At 41.2% G+C, this 27654-nt stretch overlaps 3 protein-coding genes across 4 annotated transcripts; all 3 read left to right on the forward strand.

The window, feature by feature from the left end:
- Window positions 1-576: 576 nt before the first annotated feature.
- On the forward strand, window positions 577-6208 carry eif2s2 (eukaryotic translation initiation factor 2, subunit 2 beta). The gene is made up of 9 exons (XM_077609707.1): window positions 577-744; window positions 2638-2821; window positions 2939-3039; window positions 3120-3252; window positions 3560-3660; window positions 4409-4557; window positions 4652-4708; window positions 4860-4945; window positions 5744-6208. Exons 1-9 carry the CDS (start codon window positions 730-732, stop codon window positions 5917-5919), a joined length of 1002 nt encoding a protein of 333 aa, XP_077465833.1. The 5' UTR covers window positions 577-729; the 3' UTR covers window positions 5920-6208.
- A 398-nt stretch (window positions 6209-6606) lies between these two features.
- On the forward strand, window positions 6607-11777 carry LOC144082505 (serine/arginine-rich splicing factor 6-like). Its single transcript, XM_077609728.1, has 6 exons — window positions 6607-6798; window positions 7134-7294; window positions 9752-9870; window positions 9942-10144; window positions 10247-10324; window positions 10851-11777. Exons 1-6 carry the CDS (start codon window positions 6692-6694, stop codon window positions 11233-11235), a joined length of 1053 nt encoding a protein of 350 aa, XP_077465854.1. The 5' UTR covers window positions 6607-6691; the 3' UTR covers window positions 11236-11777.
- Window positions 11778-11876: 99 nt separating this feature from the next.
- l3mbtl1 (L3MBTL histone methyl-lysine binding protein 1) lies at window positions 11877-26080 on the forward strand. 2 transcript variants are annotated; one of them, XM_077626080.1, is made up of 22 exons: window positions 11877-11992; window positions 14266-14465; window positions 14631-14815; window positions 16105-16237; window positions 16323-16485; window positions 16568-16706; window positions 16973-17021; window positions 17376-17464; window positions 18162-18266; window positions 18411-18546; window positions 18657-18748; window positions 19321-19472; window positions 19729-19805; window positions 20390-20475; window positions 21101-21211; window positions 21301-21442; window positions 22462-22564; window positions 22650-22838; window positions 22919-22968; window positions 24407-24564; window positions 24648-24710; window positions 25743-26080. In XM_077626080.1, the coding sequence occupies exons 2-22, from the start codon at window positions 14300-14302 to the stop codon at window positions 25875-25877; spliced, it is 2523 nt and encodes an 840-aa protein (XP_077482206.1). In that variant the 5' UTR covers window positions 11877-11992; window positions 14266-14299; the 3' UTR covers window positions 25878-26080. The 2 variants fall into 2 exon arrangements, with proteins under 2 accessions (XP_077482206.1, XP_077482283.1); XM_077626157.1 differs by having other exon boundaries at window positions 11989-12069.
- Window positions 26081-27654: the final 1574 nt, after the last annotated feature.

Here is a 27654-nt window from a genome sequence, read left to right on the forward strand (position 1 = left end):
TTGCTACACAATTATCTACTTGAATAGGAAGCCAAAAAAGGGTTTCAATTTATTTGTATCCTCATGAGATTATCATGAACACACTGCCTGTCATGATTATAAATGCTTATGACACATGTCATTGAGTGTCACACAGTAAACTATGTTACTTGGTGCTAAGTTGACATTGTCCCAAATGGATTTGGTTGGATTTTTGGAACTTTACTACGATTAGAACACTTTATAACATCTATCCTCAGTGTTAATAAGTGTTCTAAGCGTTCTCATGGTGTTCACGACAGGCGCCGTGTGATGATTATGAGTCTTATGACACTTGTAAGAAACATTAAAATAGTTTTACTGGAAAACAAAAACCTCACCAAGACGTATCAATTTCCCTATGATTTTAACTTTATTGTCCTAAAATGTAGTAGACCTCAATAAATTGGGCTGGGCAATAGCACAGGTGACATTAGAGAAACAAGAATGTACGTTATTTTAATATATTTTAAATTTGTTAGATTTTGTAGCCTTTTTTTAATTAAGTATTGCTCAACATCATGTCAAAAAGGTAATTATTAGTGTATGTACTTTCGTTCCTGAAGAAGCCATGTCGCGGGGAAGTGACGTCACGTCGTCGAACGCATGCGTACTGCGAGTATTGCGCTGACGCAAGATACCTGCTGTACTATAGAACCCGTCAAGAAACAAAAAAGTAGCTAGCTTTCCGAAACTGCTCCATTCGCAAACATGTCCGGAGACGAGGTACGTCATAAGCTTACTTTTCAAAATCATTACAGTTTAATTCTATGCGTTAAGAGGTCTATTATGTGAGTTTATGAATCGGGTTGGAGATGAGGATGACTCGGGCCTCGGCACTCCCGGTCCGCCGTAGTTCTCACATGGCCGGTGCCGAGCTAAGAACAGCGCGTGCAAGCAAGAACGGAGCCTCGATGCTTCCTTCATTGCCTTATAGCACGCCGCCTTCTTGAGTTGAAAGCAACCGTTCACATAGGGCTGTCTGGATGACTTGTCACCGCTATTGAAGAGCGTAAACCGGATGGAATTAGGCTACGAGATAGGTTAGCTAACATTAGCATTGGTGCTAGCCTTAGTGTTCCTATCTTGAACAACAGAGTCGTGTGGTTGTTCGTGTGTTGAGCTGCAAACGTCGTTGCTTTCAATTAAAATGACCTAGTTGTTGTCTTGTTTTATTAGATAAAGTTTTATGAGACTGTGAATCAAGAAATCGCAGCCACGTTACATTGCTAGAAAGATGTCATAATTGCGTCCAAATAACATGGGAATTTTGCTAGGGTCAATCTGTCATAGCGATGCTTCGATGTTTTGACCAAAACTACTACAAAGTTACAGTTAGAATGTTTGTTATTATAATATTTGATAGGTTTATCCTTAGGTATTTCCAAATTCACCTTTCAATAAAAGAGGCATCTGAAGTCACATCTTTTAATTCTTGCAAGAAGAGAATACATCCAACCGCCTGTCCGGTCAAGATCATTCTAATAACTCGATGTCTCTCTCGCTAACTTATTCATAAGATTTTAACACCATGCCCCACAGAATTCTAGACATTTTTAGAGTCTCATAACAATTTATATCAGTTCTCAAAACAATTGTAGGTCTGTCGAATCTTCCCGAGAGAGTTTTGATGTGAACCATCCTGATGCTTCCCAAAACAATCCACAGTTCGATGTGAACCATCTTGATGCACAGTTCTCTTGATGTGAACCACAGTCATTACTTTTGCAAGAGATGTATTAAAATGCCCTTTGTATTAATATCAATAACTCTTTGTTGCAAGCACATGTATAATATAATATTGATACGTACACATATAATAATGATAAACCTAACATTCCCCCCTGTTATTATATATTTGTATGCAATCCCATAATCATTTTTTATTTATGACAAATACAAATACACTTGGGAAGTCAGTTGTCCCGATCTTTACCAGAATTCACCTTACTTGCATATCTGGCCTCAAAAAGGACGAACAAAATCATTCTCGTTCAACTCATTTTCATAATTTGCATAATCCTGGACATCAATGTTATCACCAGTAGGCTGTCTAATAAGCAGATACAATCCTTGTAATTCGGAATTTGTTAGAGCTACTGTATCAACCCTAAGTCGGTCTAGCAAAAAGCGTAAGCAGGGGATAAGACAATACCCACACATTGTCAAAGTATTAGCCAAAACAGCTATTGATATCACCTCGGTGAAGGCCAATTTTTTACTTTTGCGAAGGCCTTATCCCACCAGTCTGCCAGAAGGTGGACCGTTCCACTCCAGAGTGCCTCTTCGTTTCCGGTTCAGGGTCTGCAGGCCTTCAACGGCCCAGGTTAGGGACCCATTGGGGGACGTGTTGTTGAGTGCAACATTTTCAAACATTGCATATGCCCACTGCTCCCTCAAGAGCACATCAACCGTCAGAAGCATATCAACCGCTTTGCGGTCCTGGAAAGTCATGAGACTCCATCACTGGTTGGCAACCAGTCTCTTGTCCAAAATCAGATGGGATACACTTTGTGATCCTTGTAAGGGTAAATGGAACATATATGGGGTGAAAATTGTCTCCAATATTTTAGCCAATCTTATCATGAGCTAAATGATTCCAATTGCTCTCCTTTCTAGATGATTTTCGATCCCAACATGACCAAGAAAAAAAAGAAGAAGAAGAAGCCCTTCATGCTGGATGAAGAAGGAGGTGATGGCTTAGGAAGCGAAGAGGTGAAGGAGGTGGAGGTGAGGGAGGCAGAACCAGAGGCTGGGGACGAAAAGGACCTGGACATTGATGAAGATGAAGGGAGAAAGAAAGGTTGGAATGTCGTTTGGATGTTTGGTTTTTATTTTCCACTGTAAAATGTTGCCTTGAAGCTTAAATATTGCTTCAAACTTAACGTAACCACGGTTGTTTCTTTTGAATTTTTCCCAGAAACATCAGATGATTTGAATGATCTCAACTTCTTCAACCAGAAAAAAAAGAAAAAGAAACCCAAAAAGGTTTTTGAAAACGACATCGAGGAGGGGATGAAAGTGAGTGACTCTTTTCCACAAGTGTTTCAATTTAATCTTAAATGCAGGTGTAAACCAGTTCTGTTGTTTATATCAAACAGGAGATTAAAATTGAGGGCGACCAAAGTGATGTTGTCGAGGAGGACAACCTGGACCCAATGCTTCCGGAGAAAAAGAAGAAGAAGGCCAAGAAAGTGGATTTCGATGAAGGGGAACTCATTGAGAAAGATGACGGTAATAGATAAAATCTTCTCTGTTATTTTGATATTAAGATGGAGTTATGTGGGAATGGAACCACCACCACCCCTCTGAAAAACCCTCAAAAAATGTGTAAAATTCTGCTTAATGAAAATGCACTCTAAAACAGAATTTTCTATGAATATATTGGCACACTTCTACTTCTGTATGAGTATGCACTTTTTTTTTCGTGTGAAGCAAGTCAAAGTGTACTTCATTAAGGTGAAAATGGTCGTAGTAATTACATAATCTTCTGTATAAATGAAATATTCATGAGAAATTGCTTTTGCATGATATTGCTCAGCACTGGAAGATGACGAGGGGAAAAGCAACGATGGCATTTCATTCAGTTCCACCACAGGACCAGCCTGGGCTGATTCCGAGAGAGACTACACATATGATGAGGTAACGACAAGCCTTCCAAAGAAATATTTTTAACGCTGGCCAAATAAAAAATGGTTTGATCAGAGTCAAAAATGAGAGCAAGCTCTTTGCACCATTCATTTTTCCACGAAGACTATCGTATTTTCTCGCATGAGCCATAACCTTAAAATTGTCTTAAAATCGCTGAATTTTACAATTTCCCTCATGTAAGACGCCCTCTGATTCACAATTTTCACCTTCATAATCATGGTTTTAATAGGGAGTACAAATGTGTTGCTTTGAAGGGAAAATCTTAAGAAAAATCATCGCACGTGGTATTTGAGATACTGTATAAATCGATTGCTGGATTCCACATTCCTAAAGTGTGTTGCCTGCACGTAGACAAATTCAAAAAGGAAGTCATGTGAGCAGTACAACCAGGAAGTGTGTCCGTAACGGTCTAGTTTGCCATCCCTAGGTAAGATGGTGGCGCCCTGGGTGAGCAAGCACACAAGTTTTTTCACATTTTATGCAAGATGCGTTTCCTTTAAAAAAATTAATGACCGTATCGGCCGCATTGTCTTGCCTTATGGGGTTTCGTCTTTGTCACCTTGTAGTTTCGTGCATGTCAAGTCTAATTTGTGCGCATATAAGCCGTACACTTGATTCAGTCATCATTTTCTTCAGCGACAAATAGGGCGTATATGCGAGAAAATACGGTAACTCGTTTTGACTAAAAGCGATGAAAGAATGTCACTTGGAATCAAGTTGCACATGATTTGTCTCCCAGCTCCTGAACCGAGTTTTCAACATCATGAGGGAAAAGAACCCAGACATGGTGGCGGGAGAGAAGAGGAAATTTGTCATGAAGCCTCCTCAAGTGGTGCGCGTGGGAACTAAAAAGACCTCCTTTGTCAACTTCACAGATATTTGCAAATTGTGAGTAATTCCAACTCTTAACGCCAACGCTGCCCGTTTTTTTGCATCTTGTTCAAATTTCCAAAAATGTACTCTGGCGCACCTTCACCGACAGGTTGCATCGTCAGCCCAAACATCTTCTCGCCTTTCTACTGGCTGAGCTGGGGACGAGGTGAGTGGGCTATCTATTTCTAGTCCCTTTCCACTCTGATTTCTGCATCATGAAATTGAACTCAAAAAAAATGAAAGCAACGTCATTCCAAATCAGGACTCTTTTTCATTCCGTGGATTCTTTTGACTATTTTTGTCGTGTGTCCTTTCAGTGGTTCCATTGATGGTAATAACCAGCTCGTGATCAAAGGAAGATTTCAACAGAAACAGATAGAAAACGTCTTGAGAAGATACATCAGTAAGTACAGTTGTCTTGTCGGTATGTGCCAAAAAATGCAATCTGTTTTCCAATTTTAAGTACCGTATTTTCTGCACTATAAGGCGCGCGTTAAAAAAATGGCCTGTGTAAAAAATTCAGGTATACAGTATTTTTTCGCATATTAGCCGCCTCCACTTTTAAGCCGTACCCTTAAAGTGCTTTAAAATCGTTACATTTTAAATCGTTTTTTTTCTTCACATTTTAAATCGTTTTTTTTTCACAATTTAAATCGTTTTTTCACATTTTATGCAAGATGTTTTTTTTCTTTTCGAATTTCATTCATGGACGTCAAAATACATTTTGAAAAGCGTTTTATCTGTTTATCTTTTATCTATTTTGAAATAAATGACCGTATCGGCCGCATTCTTTTGCGCTGTGGCATTTCGTGCATGTCAAATCTAATTTGTGCGCACATAAGCCGTACCCTCGATTCAGTCGTCATTTTTTTTTGCGGAAAATATGGTGTATATGCGAGAAAATTCGGTAGATCCACTGGACGGAGTTGTTTTAGCAGAAACATCAATGGTTAAATACTCTGTGCTGGATTGGTTAAAAGAAAAACCAAGACCCAAAGCAGCCCTTGAGGACTGATTGGGGGACCCCTGGTTTAACCAATAAGGTGACTGCTAAGACAAGCAGCACCTGACTGGAATCAACCTATTACACTTGTAAGACAGCAAGCAGATTGGTGAAAAGCTGTCATCTTGTTCGGTTGGAATCAAATCCTGCACCCTGAATGTCCTCAACTCAACTCGCTTTCCCGCTTCCGCCCCACAGAGGAGTACGTGACGTGCCACACCTGCCGCTCCCCGGAGACCATCCTGCAGAAGGACACCCGCCTCTATTTCCTGCAGTGCGAGACGTGTCACTCGCGCTGCTCCGTGGCTAGCATCAAGACTGGTTTCCAGGCCGTGACGGGCAAGAGGGCGCAGCTCCGCGCCAAAGCCAACTGAAGGGTCGCTGCAAAACGCGTGGACCTCCTCCTCTCTCCTCCCGGCTTCCCCGTTCTCTTGGTCGGAAGTGTCAAGGCTGCGGCGGGAAGCTCCCCCCATTTGGAAAAAGGACTTGCATTGCATTGAAGTGCAGGTGGGATAAGTTTGATAATGGCATGCTGCCCCATGTGGGCAGGAGGCCAGATGTCTGCCATCTACCTTGTTGGATGCGTTTGGATTATTTTGACCCGCTACATTTTTGCTGTTCTTGTTGATTCCTGGAATAAAATTAGATTTATCAAACGTTGAATCTTTCTCGTTGTGTCCTCATGGTTTGTGTTGAGCTAAAAGAGACCCTGATATTGAAAATGCGCATAAGTAGGTGTTATAGAACAGTTTTTAAACTGTAGTATGCTTTGTCGATTAAATATATAGTTTGCAATCATCTTTTGAAATCAATTTAAGTCAAACTGCTGTAAAACCAGAGTAAGGAGTACTAAATTCTACAGCATTGAGACTTCAGTACAATTTAGCTTTTGAATATTTCCTGTATGGGCTATATTTGACACATCCAATATGGTAGCCGTGTTGACGTGATGCAACAACGAACCAACACGCATAATGGGGTTTATCCGTGATTGGCTCGTTCCTCCCGGTCGATCGAGGGCGGAGGAAAAGAATGCAACGTCACCAACGCCGGTTTTAAGCGGCCATCTTTTTTCCCTAGCTTAGCCGACGAACAACAGAAAAAGGACCGCTCGCCGAAGGGGTTTTCATTTTCAACCTTATCAACATGCCTCGCGTTTACATAGGACGGCTTGGCTACCATGTGCGCGAAAAGGACGTCCAGCGCTTTTTTGGCAGTTTCGGCAAGGTCTTGGAAGTCGATTTAAAAAACGGGTGAGGTCATTGGTACTAGTTTGCTTCACCGCGAACCAAAATGTCCGAGGTGTCTTTTTTTTTTTTTTTTAGCTAGCCTCTAGCGAGCGTTTTTTATTTGTACTCTCATTTCGTTATATTCACGCATTTTGCAGTTTTCCCCGTTTAATTGTGTTACATCTTGCTTTAAAAACGGTCTAAAACACAACAAAAGAGTGAATACGTAAACAAATGTCCCTTTTTTAAGAAATACGCCGCATGGCCAATATGGCGGCGGAAGCCCGAGTATTCGGTGCTTGGCCGCGCTTGAATTTTCTGACTCGATGTCGTTACTCATTTTCGTCTTTTGGTCACAGCTACGGCTTCGTGGAGTTTGAAGACAACCGAGACGCGGACGATGCTGTCTACGAGCTGAACGGGAAGGATCTGTGCGGCGATAGGGTGATCGTCGAGCATGCACGCGGGCCTCGGCGGGACCGGGATAGCTACGGTGGGGGTCACTGGGGTGATAGTCGCAGTAAGTTTGGTTTATTACAACATGACTCTATTTCTCCTTAACCCTCGGGCGAGGTGCGGATGAGGAATGCACGCAGTATTCCGCGTATGTCTATTATTTGCACTCAATACCAACGCAGACTTGGCCACTGGTTTGCCCGTGGTCTTGTAAACAATGTCTTGGTTTCTCCTTTTTAAGTGCCGCTAGAAAACCTGCCTAACGAATCAATTGAGAATGGTTATTTACGGTCTAGATTGCACAATTGTCCAATCATTTTCTTTTGAGCGGTACAGTGGAACCTCAAAGTCATACATACAATAATATTTTGTGTTTGTGGCTGATCAAGCTTTTCAGCTTTCTTATTTAAACTGAAATTCGTATTGGGGTTTGGTTTACGGGGTTAATTTTGGTAAATGCACTTCTAACTTCTGTGGCAGTCATGGATGAAGAAAATTTAATGATATACCCATCCAATCTGTTTTCATGTCTCATGCTGTCAATGGCAACATATTCATTAAGTGCCCTGCTATAAAGGATATTTTTTTTCTATGAAAGGCACTAATGTCATTTTACTTGTGGAAAGTAAATTTGGTGCTCAAATCTGGCCTTTTCCTTTTTAAACTATCTTATAGGTAAGCTCCCGCAAAAAAACATCGGACACACACACTTTTCCAGTAATTGCTCTCATCCCAAACTAGAATTGATAATCATGTCTATCTTTCTAGTACAGCGCTAGCTAGCACATGTTGACAAAATGAGAACAGTCACGTGGCAACAAGCGAGTTAGAAGTATGCTAGCAGACTGGCCTGCAGCATCTTAGTGATTTCCTGTCGTATTAATAGCCCTTTTAAGTTGTACTGTTTTGCGTAAGTTGTGGCAAAGGAAAATGTCTGCTTAAAGGAAAATGTCTGTTTAAACAAATGAATTTTCTGAAATTATTGGTCACTAATCAGATTCTAGTAAGATTGGCTGTGAACTTTGCCCCGAGAATGTTATGGTTCAAATAAATAAATCAAAAGCCTTTATTGTCATTATACACAGCTGCGTAAAACGAAATTGAATTATAAAAAGTCATTTTTTTCTAAACTAATTGCAACCTGTTTAAAGCAGATGTGTATACTAGCATCATTAAAGCAATCTTTTTACTGAATATCTTATTCTTTTTTGTCACGTTTCCTATCTTGTCGTGGGCCATTAGTGACTTTGGCTCTCTTTGGCACTTTTCTTTAAGCTCTATGCCATTTTCTCTTCCTCTTTGCTCGGCACCAGGCGTGGGCGTGGCTGCGATCGGAATAAGGGATAAAAACACGAGGCATTACTTGGATATTTGAGCTTCCACTGTATTTGCATGTCCATACAGACATTTATATTTTCAAAAAGTTTTGACTAGCTTCATCCCATGTGGTGCTCATACATATGAGCAGTCGATTCTTATGTTCTGCTCTGGATCATCGATAATTCAACTTGTCAGCTGTTGCACCTTCCCATTAAGTTCACAGAGCCCTTTGTTGTTACACTTTTTGTTTTGGGTCATTATTTGTCTGGGAGGGTCAACCATTTGGGAGAGCCTTTCGAGATGAGATCATAGCGGCTGTCTTGCCCAATGAGCGGAGCTGGCGGGAAACCTCACCACGACACAATTCCAGTTTGTACGTGTGGATTTGTTTATACAGATTTGTGTACTTCACAATCGGTCACTCAAGCCACACCAGGGTAATTGATACTAGACCTTCTGTGGTAGACTAATATTTTTATGTGATGTCTATATTTAAATATATTTGATTATTCCACATTAACAAAGTCCTTGATTTTTCAATTTGAAAGAGTCCAGTTGCGGGCTGAGGCTGAGAGTCCATTGAGGCTAAAGATGACTGGCTAAGATGACTGCCTTGGCTTTCACCTTTACAATGTGTGTGTGACCTTTGCCCCCCCCCTTGATCCTTGGCTGACCTAACCGGAAGCCATGACGACATCAGCCTTTTGCCAATAGACCAGGGGTGATGGTGAGGATTGTCATTGGTTTCTATGTTGACAGCAAACACTCGCGGAGCAGCTCTAGTAAACAACTTGCAATCGTACAAATATTGTAAGTAAATCTGTCACCTAGACTCGCTTTTTAGTCCAATTTGAGACCGACAACAACCTCCCGTTTGGATGCCTCCTGTGTGCGTGTGTGTGTTCCAGGTTTCAGAGGTTTTGAAACAACACCGCTGCCCTTTTTGTTTTATGCCGCTTAGCCAAAGTGCCACAAAGCTGACTAAGAACAGAGGCTTTGTATTGTCGCTGAAAGCTGCAGCCGAGAGCGTACGCAACAAAGCGGCAAACTTTGCCAAGCCGTGTCATTTAATTATGGCAGCAAAGTCGCCCCCCCTCGTTAAATGCGCGCTCAATTGGTCCTAGCAACGCGACCCTGGCCGGGTACTATCTCCATTCACTTGGGTATTTCTGACTATGTCCGCGTGCTGTTGTTTTTGAAGGTGGCGGCTACAACAACCGGAGCCGCACGGGCAGAGACAAGTACGGACCCCCCGTTCGTACCGAGTACCGTCTGATTGTGGAGAACCTGTCGAGCCGCTGCAGCTGGCAGGACCTCAAGGTACAAAAACCTCGAGCCACTTCACGTGTGCCCGTCAGTGTCGTTGACCTCGCTTTTATCCTCCGCACCAGGATTTCATGCGTCAGGCGGGCGAGGTCACCTACGCCGACGCCCACAAGGAGCGCACCAACGAGGGGGTGATCGAGTTCCGCAACCAGTCGGACATGAAGCGCGCTATAGACAAGTTGGACGGCACCGACATCAACGGGAGGAAGATCCGCCTGGTGCCGGACGCTCCTCGCAGGCGAAGGTCTTATTCTGGCAGCCGTTCCAGGTAGGGCAGCACCTCCCAATCTCTCAATTTTTATAAGGTTCATTGGAATCCAGACAAAGTGTGAGCATTTTCTTCCCGGGCTACCCCCAATGCTTTTGACAGGTCTCGAAGCCGCCGTCGTTCCCGCAGCAGGAGCCGTAGGAGCAGGAGTTCCAGGAGCCGCTCTAGATCCAAATCTCGGTGAGAGCAAGGGGAATCAATAACACCAAATTATTTGACTGGGCCTTGACTTTAGCTCCGTTACGAGAAAAGGGATGCTACTTACTCTTCTCTAGATCCAGGCTGTCGTAGTTTATTTTGAACTTGCTACAAATATTTCATTCTGTTGTTGATCATCAGAGTCATCGGTGTACCGGAAAACTGTAATAACTGTTATTTAAACCTTCAGGATTGGGAAAGTAACCTGCAGTGTGTTCTTTTTAAACTTGTTAATCTTAATCCAGTCAATTCTCACCCTTGTTTAATTTTATTTTTTAAACCAAGCACCTGTCAACAAATCATGAAAATTGCATTATTAGACCTTTTAACGAATTGGCTTAGCGATGCACGTCCAAGCCATTTTAACTGTGAGCTACTGGCAGCAAGTTAACATCCTCACATTTCCCCCATTATTTAGTTTAAAAAGTTGCGTTATGTTTTAAAAGTACCGAAGACAATAAGCGGGAAGTCAATTTGGGCCTCATGTCTGCCTTTCTGTTCTCTGCAGGTCTGGGTCACCCAGCAACAAGAGAGCCAAATCAGAAGGGAGCAATTCCCGTTCGCGCACCCGCAAATCCCGCTCCCCCCGCTCTCGCTCGCGCTCCCAATCCCGATCGCCAGACCGCAAATCCAAGTCCCGCTCCAAGAGTCGCTCCAAAGTGAAGTCGGAGCGGGATTCCCGTTCACGCTCCAAGGAGAAGGCCCCGGAGAAATCCCGCAGTCGTTCCGGCTCCCCCGTGGAGAACGGTAACGGAGAGCGGGGGGCCAAATCCGCGTCCCGCTCCCGTTCGCCCTCCCCGCGCGAGGACGACCGCCGTTCCCAGTCCAGGGAGAGGCGCTCGCCCTCCCGCTCCAGATCTCGCTCGCGATCTAGGTCGGCTTCTCAGGATTAGTAGAGAACTTGAGGTGGAGTGCCAGTCCTTTGTACTGTCCTGTTGTACATAGCGAGCGATTCTGGTTTGCACTTCGCCAATTGTTGGGCTCTAAAATGTTCTTTTTTCACGAATGGCATATGCTGGGCCCCACGCAATCAATGGGCTCCTAAAAACATGCTTCAACAACGTTACTTGCTACATTTCAATTTTTTCAGCGTTGTGCTTTCCGTATAATTTGGCTTCTCCCCAAAAGTTTGATCTGAATTGGCCATATGTACATTTTGGTCCCTGTTCAAAATTGCAATGCTCAAGTATCACGCACCCTTATGTTGCCTTTTGTTCTTTCTGCATGGTTCAGTGTTGAGATTTTTTTTCTTTTAGGCCCCTTGAACGCATGTGATTTCCCTTTCCACTCAGAACAGCTAATTTCGAAAGCTCAACTTGGACTTTTTGCCCCCCCGATTTATGGAATAGTACACTAGTGGACAGTTTTTTTCTTTCTGCATACTGGCAACTCAACTTTTCTTTTTTGTACGTTCAATTAAAGGTGTTTAAACCCATCTGAAGTGTCTGGTCTCTATAGTTTGTCTTCCGCTAATCCAATAAAGCATTTAAGAGGCGTCTATTTGAGTGAAACCGCCAAATATGCGGGGTAACACGCGTTCCTAACCGATAAGGAAACGAAACAAGTGTTGACCGTCACAAAGCGGTGCGGTTGCATTGAGGCGTCCGCGCATGCGCAGTGGCAGCCGGGAGCCGCAGGAGAGCCGAGCTGGTAAGCCCAAAATTTCACTCCTAAAATGGACCCACAAGCGCTAATTAGCTCAACGTTTTGTCAGGTCTAACGTGGATGTAAGCTCTTATTCATTTTTTCAAATTGAAAACGAACAAGCGCATTTTACGTATGTCTTTTTCCCGAGCGCATAGTCGTTTTAGCTTTACTAAAGGGCAACATCACCCCACCAAAGCTTTTAGCATAAATTTAAGAAAATGGCACGGGTTTAATTGTCGCAAATTGATTAAATGACTTGGAAATTGGGAAAGTCGTTTTGTTTATACGCCCCGCTGCTTGACATTATTAAGGGGTGAAAAAATGATAAAAATATGATTAATAAGTATAACCCTGAACGGCTGTCAACGTTCATAAAAAAAAGTCGTTTTAAGATTTTCGGGAGTGTGATTTAGCCTTGAGCTTTAACATCCTCCGCCATTTTATTGTGGACATATGTCATCTCCCAATATATTTTTTTCTGTCCTGTTTTGAAAGTCAGACATTTTGGTCTTATTCTCCCAAATAATATTTAGCAAATTCTTACTCTGCTTGCTTTACGTAATAGCTTAGTTCGCGTTAACCGGCAGTCAAGGGGGAGCTCAATTTTGTTTATTTATTTATTTATTGACCTTTGATTGTGACGCTTTAATTACCTCATGAGTTAAGTTGTTTAATGGTGACTTATGCAATAATGGCAATATCTACAAACTGCAATGACAATTATATTAACGCTACTGTATATTTAATGTTTGGACATCACTGCTAATTATAGTCCAAAAATCCAACTCAAAGCTTTGGAATTTGTTTTGTTTCAGAGTAAATTGGGATAGAATAAAATATTTCTATGAGATTGTCTGAGGTAGGGCGAAATCTTATACATGATGTAAGTAGAGCAAGCATTGTTTTGTTTTTTATTTTTTTAAATCCAGAGTTGGATGGTATTTGTATTATGTTTATGCGAGAACTGCAGGTCAAAGCTGCTTTCCATAAAAATGAACAGAATTTGTATTTGCACACACATTTGACATTTTGGTTCAAGGACAAAATAATTAATAACCTTGCACATTAATATACTGTGGCTGCCATCCACTGATTGAATATTAATTGAATTAACATTTATTTATTAGAGCTGAGGATTAGTTTATACCAAGGTTCACCTTCTCCAACACACTTGCATCATTCTAAGCAAACATGAAAAATCATATTTCATAAAGAGAATTTTCAGATTTTGTGCCCCTAGTGGCATTTACTAGCGACGCGTACAAAATAAAGCTCCATATTATCAAATTTTCTAGTGCTTTTCGAATAGTTTCCTTTTTTTAACTGTTAATTCTTGCAAATAAATTAAAAAAAAAAACACAAACAACAAATCAAAAGTTACTCACGTTTTCGGTTTCGCATTTAGTAGTTTGGTAAAAACTGGCGTAGTAATCAATGGAAAAGTCGTAGTATTTGACAGCTCTTTGTAGTACATATACACATACAAAAGTTTTTCTCATTCATTTGAATGGTAAAAACTCTCAAAATTTTGGGTTAAGTACGTATTATGAATTTTTCTATCCTGGAAAACCATAATACAGTTACATAATTACTAGGTATATTCATATATTCATCCCTTTCAATTCGCATAGTTTTTGCTTCTGCGTAATCTGGGGTAATATAACAGTAAAAGAAAACAATAATGAGTGAATAATCAATGATCAGAATCATTTTTTTGCGTCATCCCTTAGGGCAGGGGTAGGGAACCTATGGCTCGGGAGCCATATGTGGCTCTTTCCATGGGTACATATGGCTCTCCACTAACCTTTGAGGTAAAATATGGAAATCATTGGTGAGAGAGCTGAGTCCCGAATGCACTAACAAGAGCGTCACTGCGGCGTCGACACTACCTGTACCCCTATTTTAATCATAATTTTGTTTTTTATTACTCTTCTGCATGCATGATATCATTGATACTGATTTTGTAAGCCACCACATAACAATGTTGTCAAAAGAAATCAGAGACTTTTTGTACGTTAAAAGTGATGAAATGACCCAAAAAATAAAAATTACACTTTCATTTATTTTTACTTTTCAATTCCGAGAATGGCTCTCAAGAAATAACATTAGAAAATGTTAATTGTTTATGGCTGTCTCTGTCAAAAAGGTTCCCGACCCCTGCCTTAGGGCAACAAGTGTGAATCACCTTGTGGACGTGTTATGCTTTGCATCGATGCTTCTGCTTAATCAGCAAAGACACCTAACCCTAATAAATGAGCACGCTGGTTACATTTCAGCACTCCAAAGTAAAGCACAGACAGGCCTGCCACGATGAGTGCCAAAGTCAACACGGAGTCTCCGCCCAAAGAGCCCGAGTGCGCTCCCGCGGCCTCCCCCGCCTCCTTGCCAGGCGACACCATCCTCGTCTGCGGCACGGATAGCGTGGCCAAGAATCCTCGGCCTCAGACGCACACGACCACGGCTTTGCTTCTCCCAGGTGACGCTGTGACTCAATTGCGCGAGCCGAGATGGACATTCAACATTTTATTCATCGCACATTAAACTCGACATTGTGTGCTTCTTCACTCTTTATATCCTGTTACAGTACTTAACTTATGGCTCCATTAATGCAAATTGTTCACTCTACTTTTTTTTTCTTCAGCTCCCGGTCATCAAAAAGTGGAGCTGGCACCAACTTTGGCGCTGACCGACCCCAGTAAAGGAAGCAGGGTCACCGAAACGCCCGTTAAATCCACTTTGACGGCGCAGGTGGCTGGGGCTTGTAGCATCGTCCACGTCCTGGAATGGAAGGAAGGGATGGCCATTCTACCTGGGAGTAACCTCAAGGTAATTTGAGATAACAAGGCTTTGGAAATTTGGCCATCCAATACAAAGACCCTATTTTCAAAGATACAAACATTTTTTTATTGCGTAAAATGACATTCTTCCAGTATTGCCAGACAGGTAAAAGGCTGACTATTGTTCTTTAATATTTAAGTGTATTATTCAAATTAGGAAGTACATTTACCAAACCTTTTTTTTGTAACTTGAAAATTTTGTAAGTAGAGGTGTACTTTATACGTAAATTTTCTAATTCGTTCCACGGTCCTCACACAACTACCAACTAAACCCTTTAAAATTGGTCAATGTATCCCAATTTGTAATGAAAGATATGAGGAAACACAAAATGAGAGAAAATTAAAAAAAAAGTGTTTTAAAATGAATATAATGGCCAAAAATCCCAGTGAAAATGTGCCCTGCACCGCGGACGGAACTCCTTCAGCGGCGCAGGGCACATTTTCACAGGGATATATTGGGTATATTGAGAGACGTAATGCTTGTGTTTGTCCCCCAGATGACGGCAAGAGCCCGTTCTACCGGGGCCGCAAGCCGTCCACTTGTAGTGCTACATACGTTTTAGACTTTTACGGGTGCCCTATGTGTGTGTGTGTGTGTGTGTGTGAAAAAATGTCATACCTGTCAACCTCTGCCTATAACTGCCCTTATAAATGATTATGATTCCCCTTACAACCCCCAAAAAAACCTTACAAACACCGTACGAGTCGTACAGTGTTTGTAAGGTTTTTGGGGGGTTTGTAAGGGGAATCATAATCATTTATAAGGGCAGTTATCGGCAGAGGTTGACAGGTATGAATTATGTGCTGCGTTGGATTTGTACGGTTTTAATCGCTTAATAAGGGGTATTGCAATCATTAATAAGGGGAGCATTTAGCTGAGGTGGACAGGTATGTAAGAGAGAATCTTGAAACATGGATAGTGGTTGTTGTAAGACAACCAATTGAATTGAATTGAGTGGAATGCTTTTATTGTCATTATATGAGATAGAATGAGAGCGATGAAATGAGAGCCCAGTAGAGGGTAGTGATGTTTTAAAGTGAGAATCAATGCATCCGCGACAATATTTTCAAAATAAAATAACGGATAAGGAAATGCACTTACTTTTGGGGGGATTTCGTAACTTGGATTTTTTTCGTATCTCGAGTCACTCATTTGCATATCAAAATTTCGTACCTAGGGGCATTCGTAAGTAGAGGTAGGACTGTATTTTATATGAAAGTTATTCCTGTCAAATTAAACGACAACATTGATAACAGTGTGTGTCTTTGGTCATACAGTTCTGTGTCAGTGACGTAGGAGCCTTGAGTACATTGATCACACCAACAGCAACTTCCAGCACCAATAATGAACCTGCAGCTGGGACTTCTGCTAAAATGATCACAGTAGAAAGCCCTCCATCGGAAAAGCACAGTAAGCCCTTATATTACAACCCCCCACAAAATGTCACTGTCTACTAGCGATCTTGTTTTTTGTATTTTTTTTTTCTTTTTCCCAGTGATGTCAGCTCCTGTGATGTCGGGGAGCAGTCCCGCTGTTGAGCCAGACAATTTAGTTCAGGTTAAATCTGAGGTCCAGATGGGACCAGCCCAGCAGAACCATCATCCCAGAGCTCAGAGGATTTACACAGAGGAACTACGTAGAGAGTCCGTGGTGGACAAGTAGGTGGATTTGCATCCAGCTCGCCCACTCCGCCACATTTGGGACAGGCATGGTGTTAGACTTCTTCTCTCGGATCGTCAGGAGGGGTGTCGGAGTGGAGAAGGTCCCGGCCGGAGCGAGGGTCTCCTCTTTAAATGTTGAGCAGCTGAAGCCCATGAAAAAGCGGAAGAGGAGGGAATATCTGGGCCCGTCCGACGAAGACTCCGACATTGAGGGCATGGTAGGAATAGAATTTCTGAATTTTGCCATTTTGTCAGCTTGGAAGTACGTCATCCATTAAAGCAGGCGGCCACGATTCATCGTCGCACACGTGCCCCAAGTTTGAAGCAGAACTAAAATAGAGTTGACATGAGGCAAAACAAGGAAGGAATTACAAAGAGTAATGGGGTATTGCTGGCATGTATCTGCAAACTGAACCTTAACTTGCTCTTTTTGCAACTTGAGGGAAAACTTTTGACTTTTACAATTTTTCTCATCTGGTTTTAGGATGACAAAGTGGAAGACCTGAGAGGAGATGGCAGATATATCAGAGGAGGTAAGGACATTTTTTTGCTTGCAAATTCACCACTTATTCCGTATCCAATCACCGCTGGAGCAGAATAATCCCCTTGTTGATTCGAGAGAAAAGACCACCATATTTAGACATCGGTCTTAATCGGACATTGTCTTGTGCTAAAAGTAGACAAGTACCGCTTAGGAGTGAGGTCACAAGTGTATTGCCACATATATACATACGTACGTTGGGCAAGCATTCCTCATTTTTAGCTCAAATGTATAACTCCATCTCACGTTTAAAATTTCATCCAAATTGGGTTTAGTGTTTAGTATACTTTTTTTGTGGTGTCCTATTGCAACGTACGTCCCGTAATTTGGCCACTTTGGCTTGAAGGTGGAGACATGAGGACAGAGCCGTGGACATGGAGCCAGTACCTGCAAGAAACCAAAGCCATCGCTGCTCCTGAAAAGCTTTTCCAAGAGGTAAGCTTCAACGTTAATATTTCCAACTGTCCTCAAACCACAAGGTCTCGTTTTACTTGAGATGAATCACTTCTGTCATCGTCATTGCAACTTTTTGTCACCTTCTTCAGGGTCTCAATAAGTTGTTCGGCAGTCCCGATTCAAGTGATGTTATCTTGTCTTTTGAAGTCCAAAAACCAAATCAAAATTTGAAACGATAACTGGATTTTCTATCATTTACTAAACGCAAGTAGGTCTTGATTTTAAACTAAGAGAAGTGCATCCATCCATACTTTCATCTATGTTTTATACCACTTATCCCATGCAAGACTTGCAATAACAACGTATAAAAAGATGAATTTTATCTGTCAATTTCTCTATTGTCTACAGTGCTAGTCTTGCTTTGTCCGATCAGTCTTTGTCTGCACCAAAGTCTGCTAACAATTAAAAAAAAACACCAACTGCACAATGCTAGCATTTACTCAATCAGCAAATTAATAAAAATAGAACCGTGTTAGGCACTGACCAAGATTGGTAAAAGTTACTCAAAAGTGAATCCATTTTGTTCAAATTGAGAAGCTCACTCACAAACCTGCCATGTTCTGTTGCTTTCGGAATGAATAGCATCAGCACCGGAAGATAAAACTGAATTTTGAAAAATAAATATGACCCAATCCAAATCCTATTAATCAGTGAGAAACACTTTTTCTGTGTCCAGACTCAAAGACCGCCCACAGTGAAAAATGAATTTAAACAGGGCATGAAGCTGGAGGGAATCGACCCTCAGCACCCATCCATGTACTTTGTTCTTACTGTGGCCGAGGTAAGCTATGAAAACGGATCGTCGTTTCAAGCAGGTTTTTTTTTCTGCCTGGCTTTGGAACTCGCTTTAGTCGTGGAAATGATGTAACCCTGACCGACTGCATTGTAGGATTTGCTGGTAAATTTGACTCCTGTCATAACGCAGGTGTGTGGCTACCGTCTGCGGCTCCATTTTGACGGCTACTCCGACTGCCACGATTTCTGGGTGAATGCCAACTCACCCGATGTGCATCCTGCAGGCTGGTGTGAGAGCACAGGACACAGATTGCACACTCCCAAAGGTCGGACCCTCTCACCTCTACCAAAATATCGGCTTGCTTGTTTGGTTTTTATTCGGACGGCACTCCCGCAGTGCTATGTTGACGTCCACGTCTTCACCGTTGTCGTCTAGGTTGTAAAGAAGAAGAGTTTACATGGAGCAACTACCTAAGAATGACTAAAGCACAATTGGCCCCCAAAGAGCTCTTTGCCAGTCCCGGAAGGGTAAAGCCTACTAACTCATAATGATAATAAGCTACCGTGTTTACTCACATATAAGCTGCCCCTGCGTATTAGCCGCACCCTTAAAATTGCCTTAAAATCGTTGAATTTTACAATTTCTCGAGTATTTCTAGAGTAAGCCCCCCGTGATTCACAATTTGGTTTTAATCGGGAGTACAAATGTGTTACTTTGAAGGGAAAATCTTAAGAAAAATCATCGCACGTGGTATTTCTGAGATATTGTATGAATCAAAAGCACATTATTAGGGTCAATATCGTAAGGTATTAATTCATCCAGTAATGGTTGTTTTCTTACTGCAAAACAGAAAATAACCAACAAATAGGAAATGTTACTTTGCCGACATCTTCTGGTGAAAAAGAATTTGGCAAGTCTTGTGCGGATATAAGCCGTCCCCTTGATTTAGTCATCATTTTTAGGCTTATATGTGAGAAAATACGGAATATTGACAGTCTTTCTTATATTGAAAAAATGAACTCCAATGATGGTGTTACAGATCACGTATTTTTTTTGTTTCTTTCTTGTTATTATTTTTGTTGTGTCTACCGCTTGATAGATTGACACCAAGAGTGACTTCAAAATTGGGATGAGACTGGAAGCCGTTGATCGTATGAACCCCTCCCTCATCTGCGTAGCGACCATTACGGACGCCGTGGATGAGCGCTTCCTGGTACACTTTGACAATTGGGATGACACATATGACTACTGGTGAGCCTCCAAAATCTGGACAACAAATCGTTTATTTTTAATTTTTTTACACTGCCTAAATTTAGACCAGCTATGTAAAGGGCTGTCTTAATAGCTGCGTTTTTTCGAAGTATCTTTCGCAACAATAAGTATTGAGTAATAAGTAAGCAATTTTAAAGGAAAAGTCTTCTGTAAAGGTACAATCACTAACAGTATTTTCATATAAAAGTCATCTTTTTGCCTCCACTAAATTTGTTAACTATGTTATGACATGCAGGTGTGATGCCACCAGCCCATACATCCATCCTATTGGTTGGTGCAACGAGAGAAGTTTGCCTTTAACGCCGCCCCAAGGTGCTTTAAAAATGTGGATACAGTAATACCTCGCCATTTTGCGGATTCACGACATTGCGGTGTGGCTCCGACAAATATATATGAAAAGTTTGTAGTGTAGGAACATGAAATGGGGAGAAAAAGGCATGTCATGATTGAGGACTATTTCTCTAGCCACTTGGGGGAAGGTCCTACCTTTGTGTGTTAAATGGAAGTACAGCGAGGCTTTTAAAATGCTCAAAGAAGGTGAGCCAGGATTGGAGAGTTATTCACTGGACACTATGGGGCAGTGTCTACCAGGCAGAAGTTAAATAATAGCACAGAGAGTCCAAATAATATTAAATAGACACCACAAAAATCTTGGAATCTATTACCCGCACTAAACGAGGTATTACTGTATATTTTCTTTTCATACCGTACTTAATACATTATCATTTATAGTCAATAGTCAAACAAATGACATGCAATAAACATATATCTGTATTGATAGAAGCATTTCGCTTGTCAAGTAAGCTGTGTATTTAAAAGACATGCACACACACACACCAGGTGTATTAAGAATTTTTTCAAGGCAATGGAAAAGTTGATGTATTTTTTCGCTCCAGATTATCCTGACCAAGCAGCGTTTAACTGGTCCCGCTACCTGCATGAGACTTGTTCTAAAGCAGTGGCAGCTGAGTCATTTAAAACGGTGAGAATGTTACAGACTAAAAGGAATTTAGTCAGCACTGTATAAAAAGATGAATGACTTGCTATTATATTTTAGTCAGCACTGTATAAAACTCACATTCACCGTTGCACACTGCTAATTTGGCTTGCTCAGTGTTTTTTCTGCCGATTCCCATCATTTTTAAATAAGATCTCCCAATCAAGTTCCAATACCCATCACTTGGATTAGATCTTTTGAATTTGTACACTTTCTTTCTAATAATAATGTTTCATATGATCTAACAGACCTCAGAAGAGAAAAACAGCGCAACAAGTTTAAATGCAGCACAAGTGAAATGAAACTGCATTTATTTTTGAAAAAGAAAAAAAAATCATGAAATTCATTCATTCATTTGTCCAGTTATTCTTATAGCCTTCTGACTATTTTTAGGTACCTTTTCTTGATGTGTAAAAGGGTGAAAATTGGCCATTCTTCTCACCGACATTTAAAGTTCAATACAGTAGACATCTTTATTTGTTTCAGTAGTTGCTATTTGCAAGTGTGAAGATGTAGCATCCTACTCTTAAATATACTTTTGCTGTAGTCTGAAAAAAAACATGAGAGTGACAGAGATACTCAACAGTGCTATCTTTCTGTCAACGTGCAGCGTCCGCCTCACAGCTTCCAGCCTCAGATGAAACTGGAGGCTGTGGACAAGAGAAGTCCTGGTCTCATCAGAGTGGCAACAGTGGAGGAAGTGGAGACTCATCGCATTAAGGTGTGGGTGTGTGCGTGTGTGCATGTGTGTGTGTTTCTTTGAGGGAAGGTGTAGGTCGAGTGGCCTCCCCATATTTCTGCTTCCCTCAGATCCACTATGACGGCTGGAGTCACATCTATGACGAGTGGATGGACTCGGATCACCCAGACATCCACCCCGCAGGCTGGTGCGAGGCCACTGGTCACCCGCTCAAAGCCCCTCCACATGAAGCCAAAATGCAGCAGACGCACGGTAGTCACATTTTGAGTTAACCTGAATATCATTTTTTAGTGATGAAAACCTGTTGTGTAGACAAAAAGGGCCTACCGACATAAATGACTGGAAAAATACAGTCATGCCTTGAGATACGAGCTCAATGCGTTCCGGGACTCAGCCCGTATGTCGATTTACTCGTATCTCAAATCAACGTTTCCCATAAAAATGAACTAAATACAAATTAATTTGTTCCCACCCTCTGAAAAAAAAATACCACAAAGCTGGATATTACAATGGAAAAACCTATTTTTATTGGTTGTAATTCACCATCTACTAACAGTGTAACAAATAACTAGTGGTTATGATGTTTAATAATAAAATGAGACATTATTCAATACAATGCGGAATTCGCGGATGAGAGAGAGAGAGAGAGAGAGAGAGAGACTTGATGGATGCGCTCGTAAGATAACGAACTTTAAATTTAACTTAGATGAATTTAGATTCCTATACACACACACTTAAAAAAAATTATAATCTTACGTTACACTAAATTTAAACCTTGTGCAATAACCAAGGCAAAGAGTTTAATGTATTCCACCGCGGCTTTCGAGGCGAACTTCCTGCTTCTCCATACGTATCGGCGAGCAAGCTCAGTCACGCGTACACTGCTCATGTATTTTGATTATTTCGTACTTCATATCGATTGTCATCATACGCCTTTTCTTCGCACGACCCTTCATTGCACCGCGTTACTTTGGATTCATTGTGTTTCCCTTAATTCTGCACTGACTAACGCAAAAAAGCACAGAAAAAAAATGCAACGCTCCGCCCAGTGCTCGTAGAGATCTTTGCACTAGGGAGATGCAGCGAGAAGGACAATGCGCTGAAATCATAAGCGGCCTCTCGCGACTGTCTCGAATGCTCGTATCTCAAAAATTGTCTCGTATCTATTAAGGTCAATATTTCCTCGGAATTTTACTCGAATCTCAAATTCCTCGTATGTCGGGGCACTCGTATTTTTGTGTATGATCATCGATATATATCTACACACTCAGGTCCGAAAGAGCCTCCAACTTTGGCCCAATCCACTTACCCTCCTTCTATTTCCTGTAAACCCATCAGCCACAGCAGAAACAACAAGTACAGCTTCCACAACAAGTAAGCTCAGAGGAATAACCCGCAGGTTCGTTCTCAGGTCGAAAATTGAGAGATTTGACCAAACGCACGTCACCCTTTGAAACAGGAAGTGTCCGACTCCCGGCTGCGACGGTTCGGGCCACGTCACGGGCCGCTTCACGGCCCATCACTGCGTTTCTGGCTGCCCGTTGGCCGAGCGCAACCAAGGCAGGCTCAAGGTGGAGCTCTCAGACTCTGAGAGCAAAAAGAGCCTCTTTTTTGGCCAGAGGACCAAGAAGACACATTATCGTGGCAGGTAAAGGTGCGGGCAGCATTTATCTTATTTTGTGCAAACCTCTACTATAATTTGGATTTTGCTCCGCCTATTTTTGCCAGGATTGGACGGCCACCCAAATATAGGAAGAACCAGCAGAGAGATTATCAGAGTGAGTTTTATCAGTTTAACTAAACGAATAAATCAAAATGTGTGCATTTTTGCAATAGACATTATTTAGGCTGAAGAGCGGCAAACTAGCGATGATTGACCTTATCGGCTAATCGCACGATTAATCGGACAAATGGCACTTTTTGGCAATTACCTTCGCAATGTAATAATAGAAATAAACAAGTTACGTTGTTTTAGGCATGTTTTAAGTAAAACTGTAAGCTAAAGTCAATGAAAAAAATATTTTATCACAACTGTACCGTTCGAAGTACAGACGCTCCCCTACTTACGAACATTCGAGGTACGAACAACGGTACATACGAACATGTCTGCGCATAGGTGTATTTTTTTTATTTTTCCTTTTTTTTTTTTCCCCAAGATGGTGCCGTCACGCGGAAGCCAGTGACAGTAGCTCTGTATATTCTTATGTTTTTCGTGTTTTACAGCCCTTCTATCTTTTTTTAAATTACATTTTAATATTTCTTAATACATTCCTCTTTACTTTACTTTGTACTTTATACTTTGTACTTTAATGTTTTTACAACTTTCTTTGTTCTGTGAGCCTGGCTTCTTTCGGCTACTTCTTGTAGTGCTTCTTTCCGCCGCTAATACCGACGCCTAGCGCTGTGAGAGCTGACTCAGCATATGGTTGGTGAAAAGCGAAAGGCTTCTAGTGAGGGTGGTAGTGCAAGGAAGAGGCAAGCCATTTCATTTGAAACGAAAGTGGCAATAATAATAAAGAAGCTTGATGCGGGTGAGAAAATGGTGAGCGTTGCACGGGCATACAACTTCGTTCGACAATCGTTCGTTAAATGTTTTTTTTTCAGTACAAACCAATGCAGGTTACTTATACAAGCCTTAAACATACAAATGCACTTAAATAAACCTTCAATATACTTATATAGGCCTTAAACATAAATTATGATACAAAATATAGCACTGAATCAACTTACGAACAAATTCAACTTATGAACAATCGCTCGGAACCTAACTCGTTCGTAAGTAGGAGAGCGTCTGTAAATGCAGTTTGTTCAAGTGTGTAGGTCAAGGTTTTGAGCAGGAAACAAAAACAGTTCTGGCAAAATCGTGTTCATTCAAATTTAAAAAGTGCTGCTGGTTTAAATTTTTCTCTGTACGCAAAGTGCTGATATAAATGGTTAATTACTCATATATGCTTTCTTTAAACATAAGTATACCAGTTTTTCTTTAAACAAATTATATCACACCAATAATAAAGAAAATAACTAAACGATCGTGAAAAACTTTACACATCACAATTAACGCACTCGCGACAGCTTTCTTGCAACTAGACAAGATCCTCTCATCGATTACTTGTGGTAGCCTTAGTGGACCAAAATGAATTGGATATCTGAAATAAAGGTTCAATATGCAAAATATGACATGAATTTACTCGTTGTGATTTGTGTTCTGGTCACAAGACATGTCATCCGAGTGCGTCTACCCGTCGTTGTTTGTGTCGGCCCTGAGCGGCCAATCGGACCGCACGCTTTCTCTGTGCTGGGAGCAACACTGCAAGCTGCTGCCCGGCGTCCTGGGCATTCCCGCTAGTCAGGTGGCCACGTGGAGCGTGGAGGAGGTTAGATGAGGATTTTTCAACTCTTCATTTCAACCGCAAACTTGAAAAGTCATCATGTACGTTACGTGTGTATTCTCTTCTAGGTCTTCACTTTTGTGCATAATCTAATTGGCTGCGAGGATCAAGCCCGTCTCTTTAAAGAAGAGGTATGATGCCCGCATTCGTCTGAGTAAATTAAAGTTCAGCTGAAAATCGAAGACGTGCACTGATAGACAGTCAAAAAGTTGGGACACAAAACATACAGTGAATATACAACAAAATTCACTCGGAAGAGATTTTCACCATTAAAAAAAACCCTTGAAACATTTTCCAGTTTTCCTTCGTGCTCTGATGTTTTTCAAACTCGACGCAAAGCTGGATACGAAATAAAGCAAGAAAACCACACGTGGATTTTCACTGTTCTGCCAAACCATTTTAGCTGACAAAACTCCACTCGCTAAAAATAGATTCCACGACAACGCACTCGTAAACGGAACAAACAAATTTAAATGAACTTGGATTAATATATACAGACACTCAAACATACGTTTAATGTAACTTTACACAAAACTGAATTCTAATTTTGTTGTAATCTTTTGTTACCTTCGTTTTCCGGGTTGGCGGTTTGCCACGCCTCCACCCTCACGTTCGCTATCGATGGACTGTTTGCTGTTGTATTGCCTTCAAAATATTCCCAAAATGATGCACACAAATGTCCTCACAATAGGATAACGCACGACCACTTGCCAACGAGAAATAGTCTTTAAAGAACGATCGCGGGAGCTTCTTTCCTTAGAAAGAATAACAGGAAATACAATAGTTGAGCTTACCCACGTATTGATTGTGGGTCATGAAGTTTTATTCTGAGAAAGGTTGCCATTGCCTATGGGTGTTGTGTGCACGAGTATACTTCATTACCCAGAAAGCCCTCTTTTTGCCCGCGCATGTGCGTTTCCTGGTCGTACAAGAAACTCGTCTGAATTAATCGTTCCGTGCTCGTAAATATTGTTATACACAAAAGATATGCAAAAAAGACCTGGCTTGGTCGCATCACGAAATTTTGATCGCATGACGGGCGAATTATTCGATCGAAATTTCCGCCGTAAGACGAGAATTTTGTATGACGAGCGGTCGTATGACGAGGTACCACTGTACAGTGAATAACGGTTGCATGCTCCGCCCTTATCTGAAATATGCAGATGATTGACGGCGAAGCCTTCCTCCTGCTGACTCAGGCCGACATCGTGAAGATCATGAGCATCAAGCTCGGTCCCGCTCTCAAGATCTCCAACGCCATCCTCATGTTCAAGAGCACGGACGAGTCCCTCAAATGAACCGGGCTCCTCCCTCGGGTGATCGAGCAAGGCCCAACCTTGCCTTTAGGGGTATGTTTTGGGCAGAAGTGTATTGTTGCCAAGCTAAAAAAAAAAGTTCGATATCACTACGTAACGTGCTGAGTTTCATATTTATCTTTTGAATTTACTTACACTTTGACTTCATTATTTGACGCAGGAAACTTACCACGTCTAACTCACGGACTGCCAATGACGGCGCTAGACGTCCGATCCGTCTCAACCGAGAGGGGCGAATAAACAATATTCCCCTCAAGGCCAGAACGGATTGGACGTCTAGCGCCGTCAATGGCAAGGAGCGATGAGCATTCACAGCCAGTCTTCACAATTTAAACGAATTGGACCATGATGACCACTGATCAGGTGCCATTACAGTAATACCTCGCCACTTCGCACATTCACCACAGCGTGGCTTGGATCGGTCAGATATGTATTTTTTTTAAGTAAATAGTGTAGGAACAGTAATACAAACATGAAATGGGTGGGGCTAATTACAATTAGAGACTAGGGGGACATGGTCCACCTTTGGGAGGTGAATAATACAACAGAGAGGTTATTAATAGTCCAATTATTATTAGTTAGAGACCCTCAGAGCGCTGTTCCTCCTTGGCAGTTATTCACCTAATGCGGCAAGATTTGGAACGTATTAACCGCGATAAACGAGGTATTACTGTATTTTTGAATTTTTCTTCCCTGGTTGAACAGCAATAAGCTTCTGTTGTTTTGTGTTCTGTACACATAAGACAGTAGAAGCAAATGACATTTTATTAAGAATGTGAAGGAGAGAAAATGGATATCAGGGTGTGTTAGGCTGTTGAAAAGATCAACATTGCATCATTAAATTGAGTTATTTTTATGGTAGGTAATGTCTTCTTTAGGGAGCGTTTGCTAGAAAGAAAGAATGACAAATTTGACACTTTTTTATTCATTTATTTTTTTACTTGCAATGTTCTCAAGGGTTCTCTTACTTGCCACTTTGTGAATGAGCGGGCACATTCTAATCAATGATGCGTTTAAGTACTGTATATTCTTTTCAAAATGTAAAAGTCGATGAAAAATATATATTTAATCGGTATTGTTATTATAGGTCTTACAATCACTCCTTGGGGGAAATTAAATCACAATTCAGTCAATTTCCAGATGAAAATCTGCTAGAGAATAGAATATGTCCCTATCTTAAATATACTGACCTTTTTTTTCTTATTCTTTTTTTTTACATATCCAGCAAATGTAAATAATACAGATATCCAAAGTTAAGGTAAAATAATGTGTTGGAATGGAACATTTAAAAAGCAAAACAAACTAATTGAAGTCCATAAATTGTCAAAATTAAAATTTACATTGAAGTAGAGAAACTAAAAATTGAAAAAATAAGAAAAATGTACTTTTTCACGACGTTGTACATTTTTCCTTCATATGACTTGACATGTACTAATCAGGTGTAGAAAATGCACAACTTGAATTTAAAAAACAACAACGTTTCCCCCCCGTGTTTACAAAAGCACAGTCTGTATTGACAGCCCAGCATATTTAACAAATTTGACCATATCAGTCGTTTTTTTAAATCAGCGACTCGTGAGATGATAACTTTTGTTGCTGATGGCATTTCTACTGATTAAAATAATATTGCTGCACCCCAAGTATCAAGTCAGCATGACATGGCAGGGAAGTAGGCTCCATAACATTTTTCATTAGAATGAAGTTGGAGTTGTGGTTAAAGCAAAATAGGAAAATATCAATTCTGTGGGGAAAAAATGAA

This window comes from Stigmatopora argus, chromosome 1 (assembly GCF_051989625.1).
Source record: "Stigmatopora argus isolate UIUO_Sarg chromosome 1, RoL_Sarg_1.0, whole genome shotgun sequence".
Classification (NCBI taxonomy): domain Eukaryota; kingdom Metazoa; phylum Chordata; class Actinopteri; order Syngnathiformes; family Syngnathidae; genus Stigmatopora; species Stigmatopora argus.

Coding starts and splice junctions, on each gene's coding strand:
- eif2s2 (XM_077609707.1), top strand. Junction 3,040..3,119: donor ACATCGAGGAGGGGATGAAA/GTGAGTGACTCT, acceptor TATATCAAACAG/GAGATTAAAATTGAGGGCGA. Junction 4,558..4,651: donor TTCACAGATATTTGCAAATT/GTGAGTAATTCC, acceptor CTTCACCGACAG/GTTGCATCGTCAGCCCAAAC.
- LOC144082505 (XM_077609728.1), top strand. CDS start 6,692: ATGCCTCGCGTTTACATAGGACGGCTTGGCTACCATGTGCGCGAAAAG. Junction 7,295..9,751: donor TCACTGGGGTGATAGTCGCA/GTAAGTTTGGTT, acceptor TTGTTTTTGAAG/GTGGCGGCTACAACAACCGG. Junction 10,145..10,246: donor TATTCTGGCAGCCGTTCCAG/GTAGGGCAGCAC, acceptor TGCTTTTGACAG/GTCTCGAAGCCGCCGTCGTT.
- l3mbtl1 (XM_077626080.1), top strand. CDS start 14,300: ATGAGTGCCAAAGTCAACACGGAGTCTCCGCCCAAAGAGCCCGAGTGC. Junction 16,238..16,322: donor CCCTCCATCGGAAAAGCACA/GTAAGCCCTTAT, acceptor TCTTTTTCCCAG/TGATGTCAGCTCCTGTGATG. Junction 24,565..24,647: donor CCACGTGGAGCGTGGAGGAG/GTTAGATGAGGA, acceptor ATTCTCTTCTAG/GTCTTCACTTTTGTGCATAA.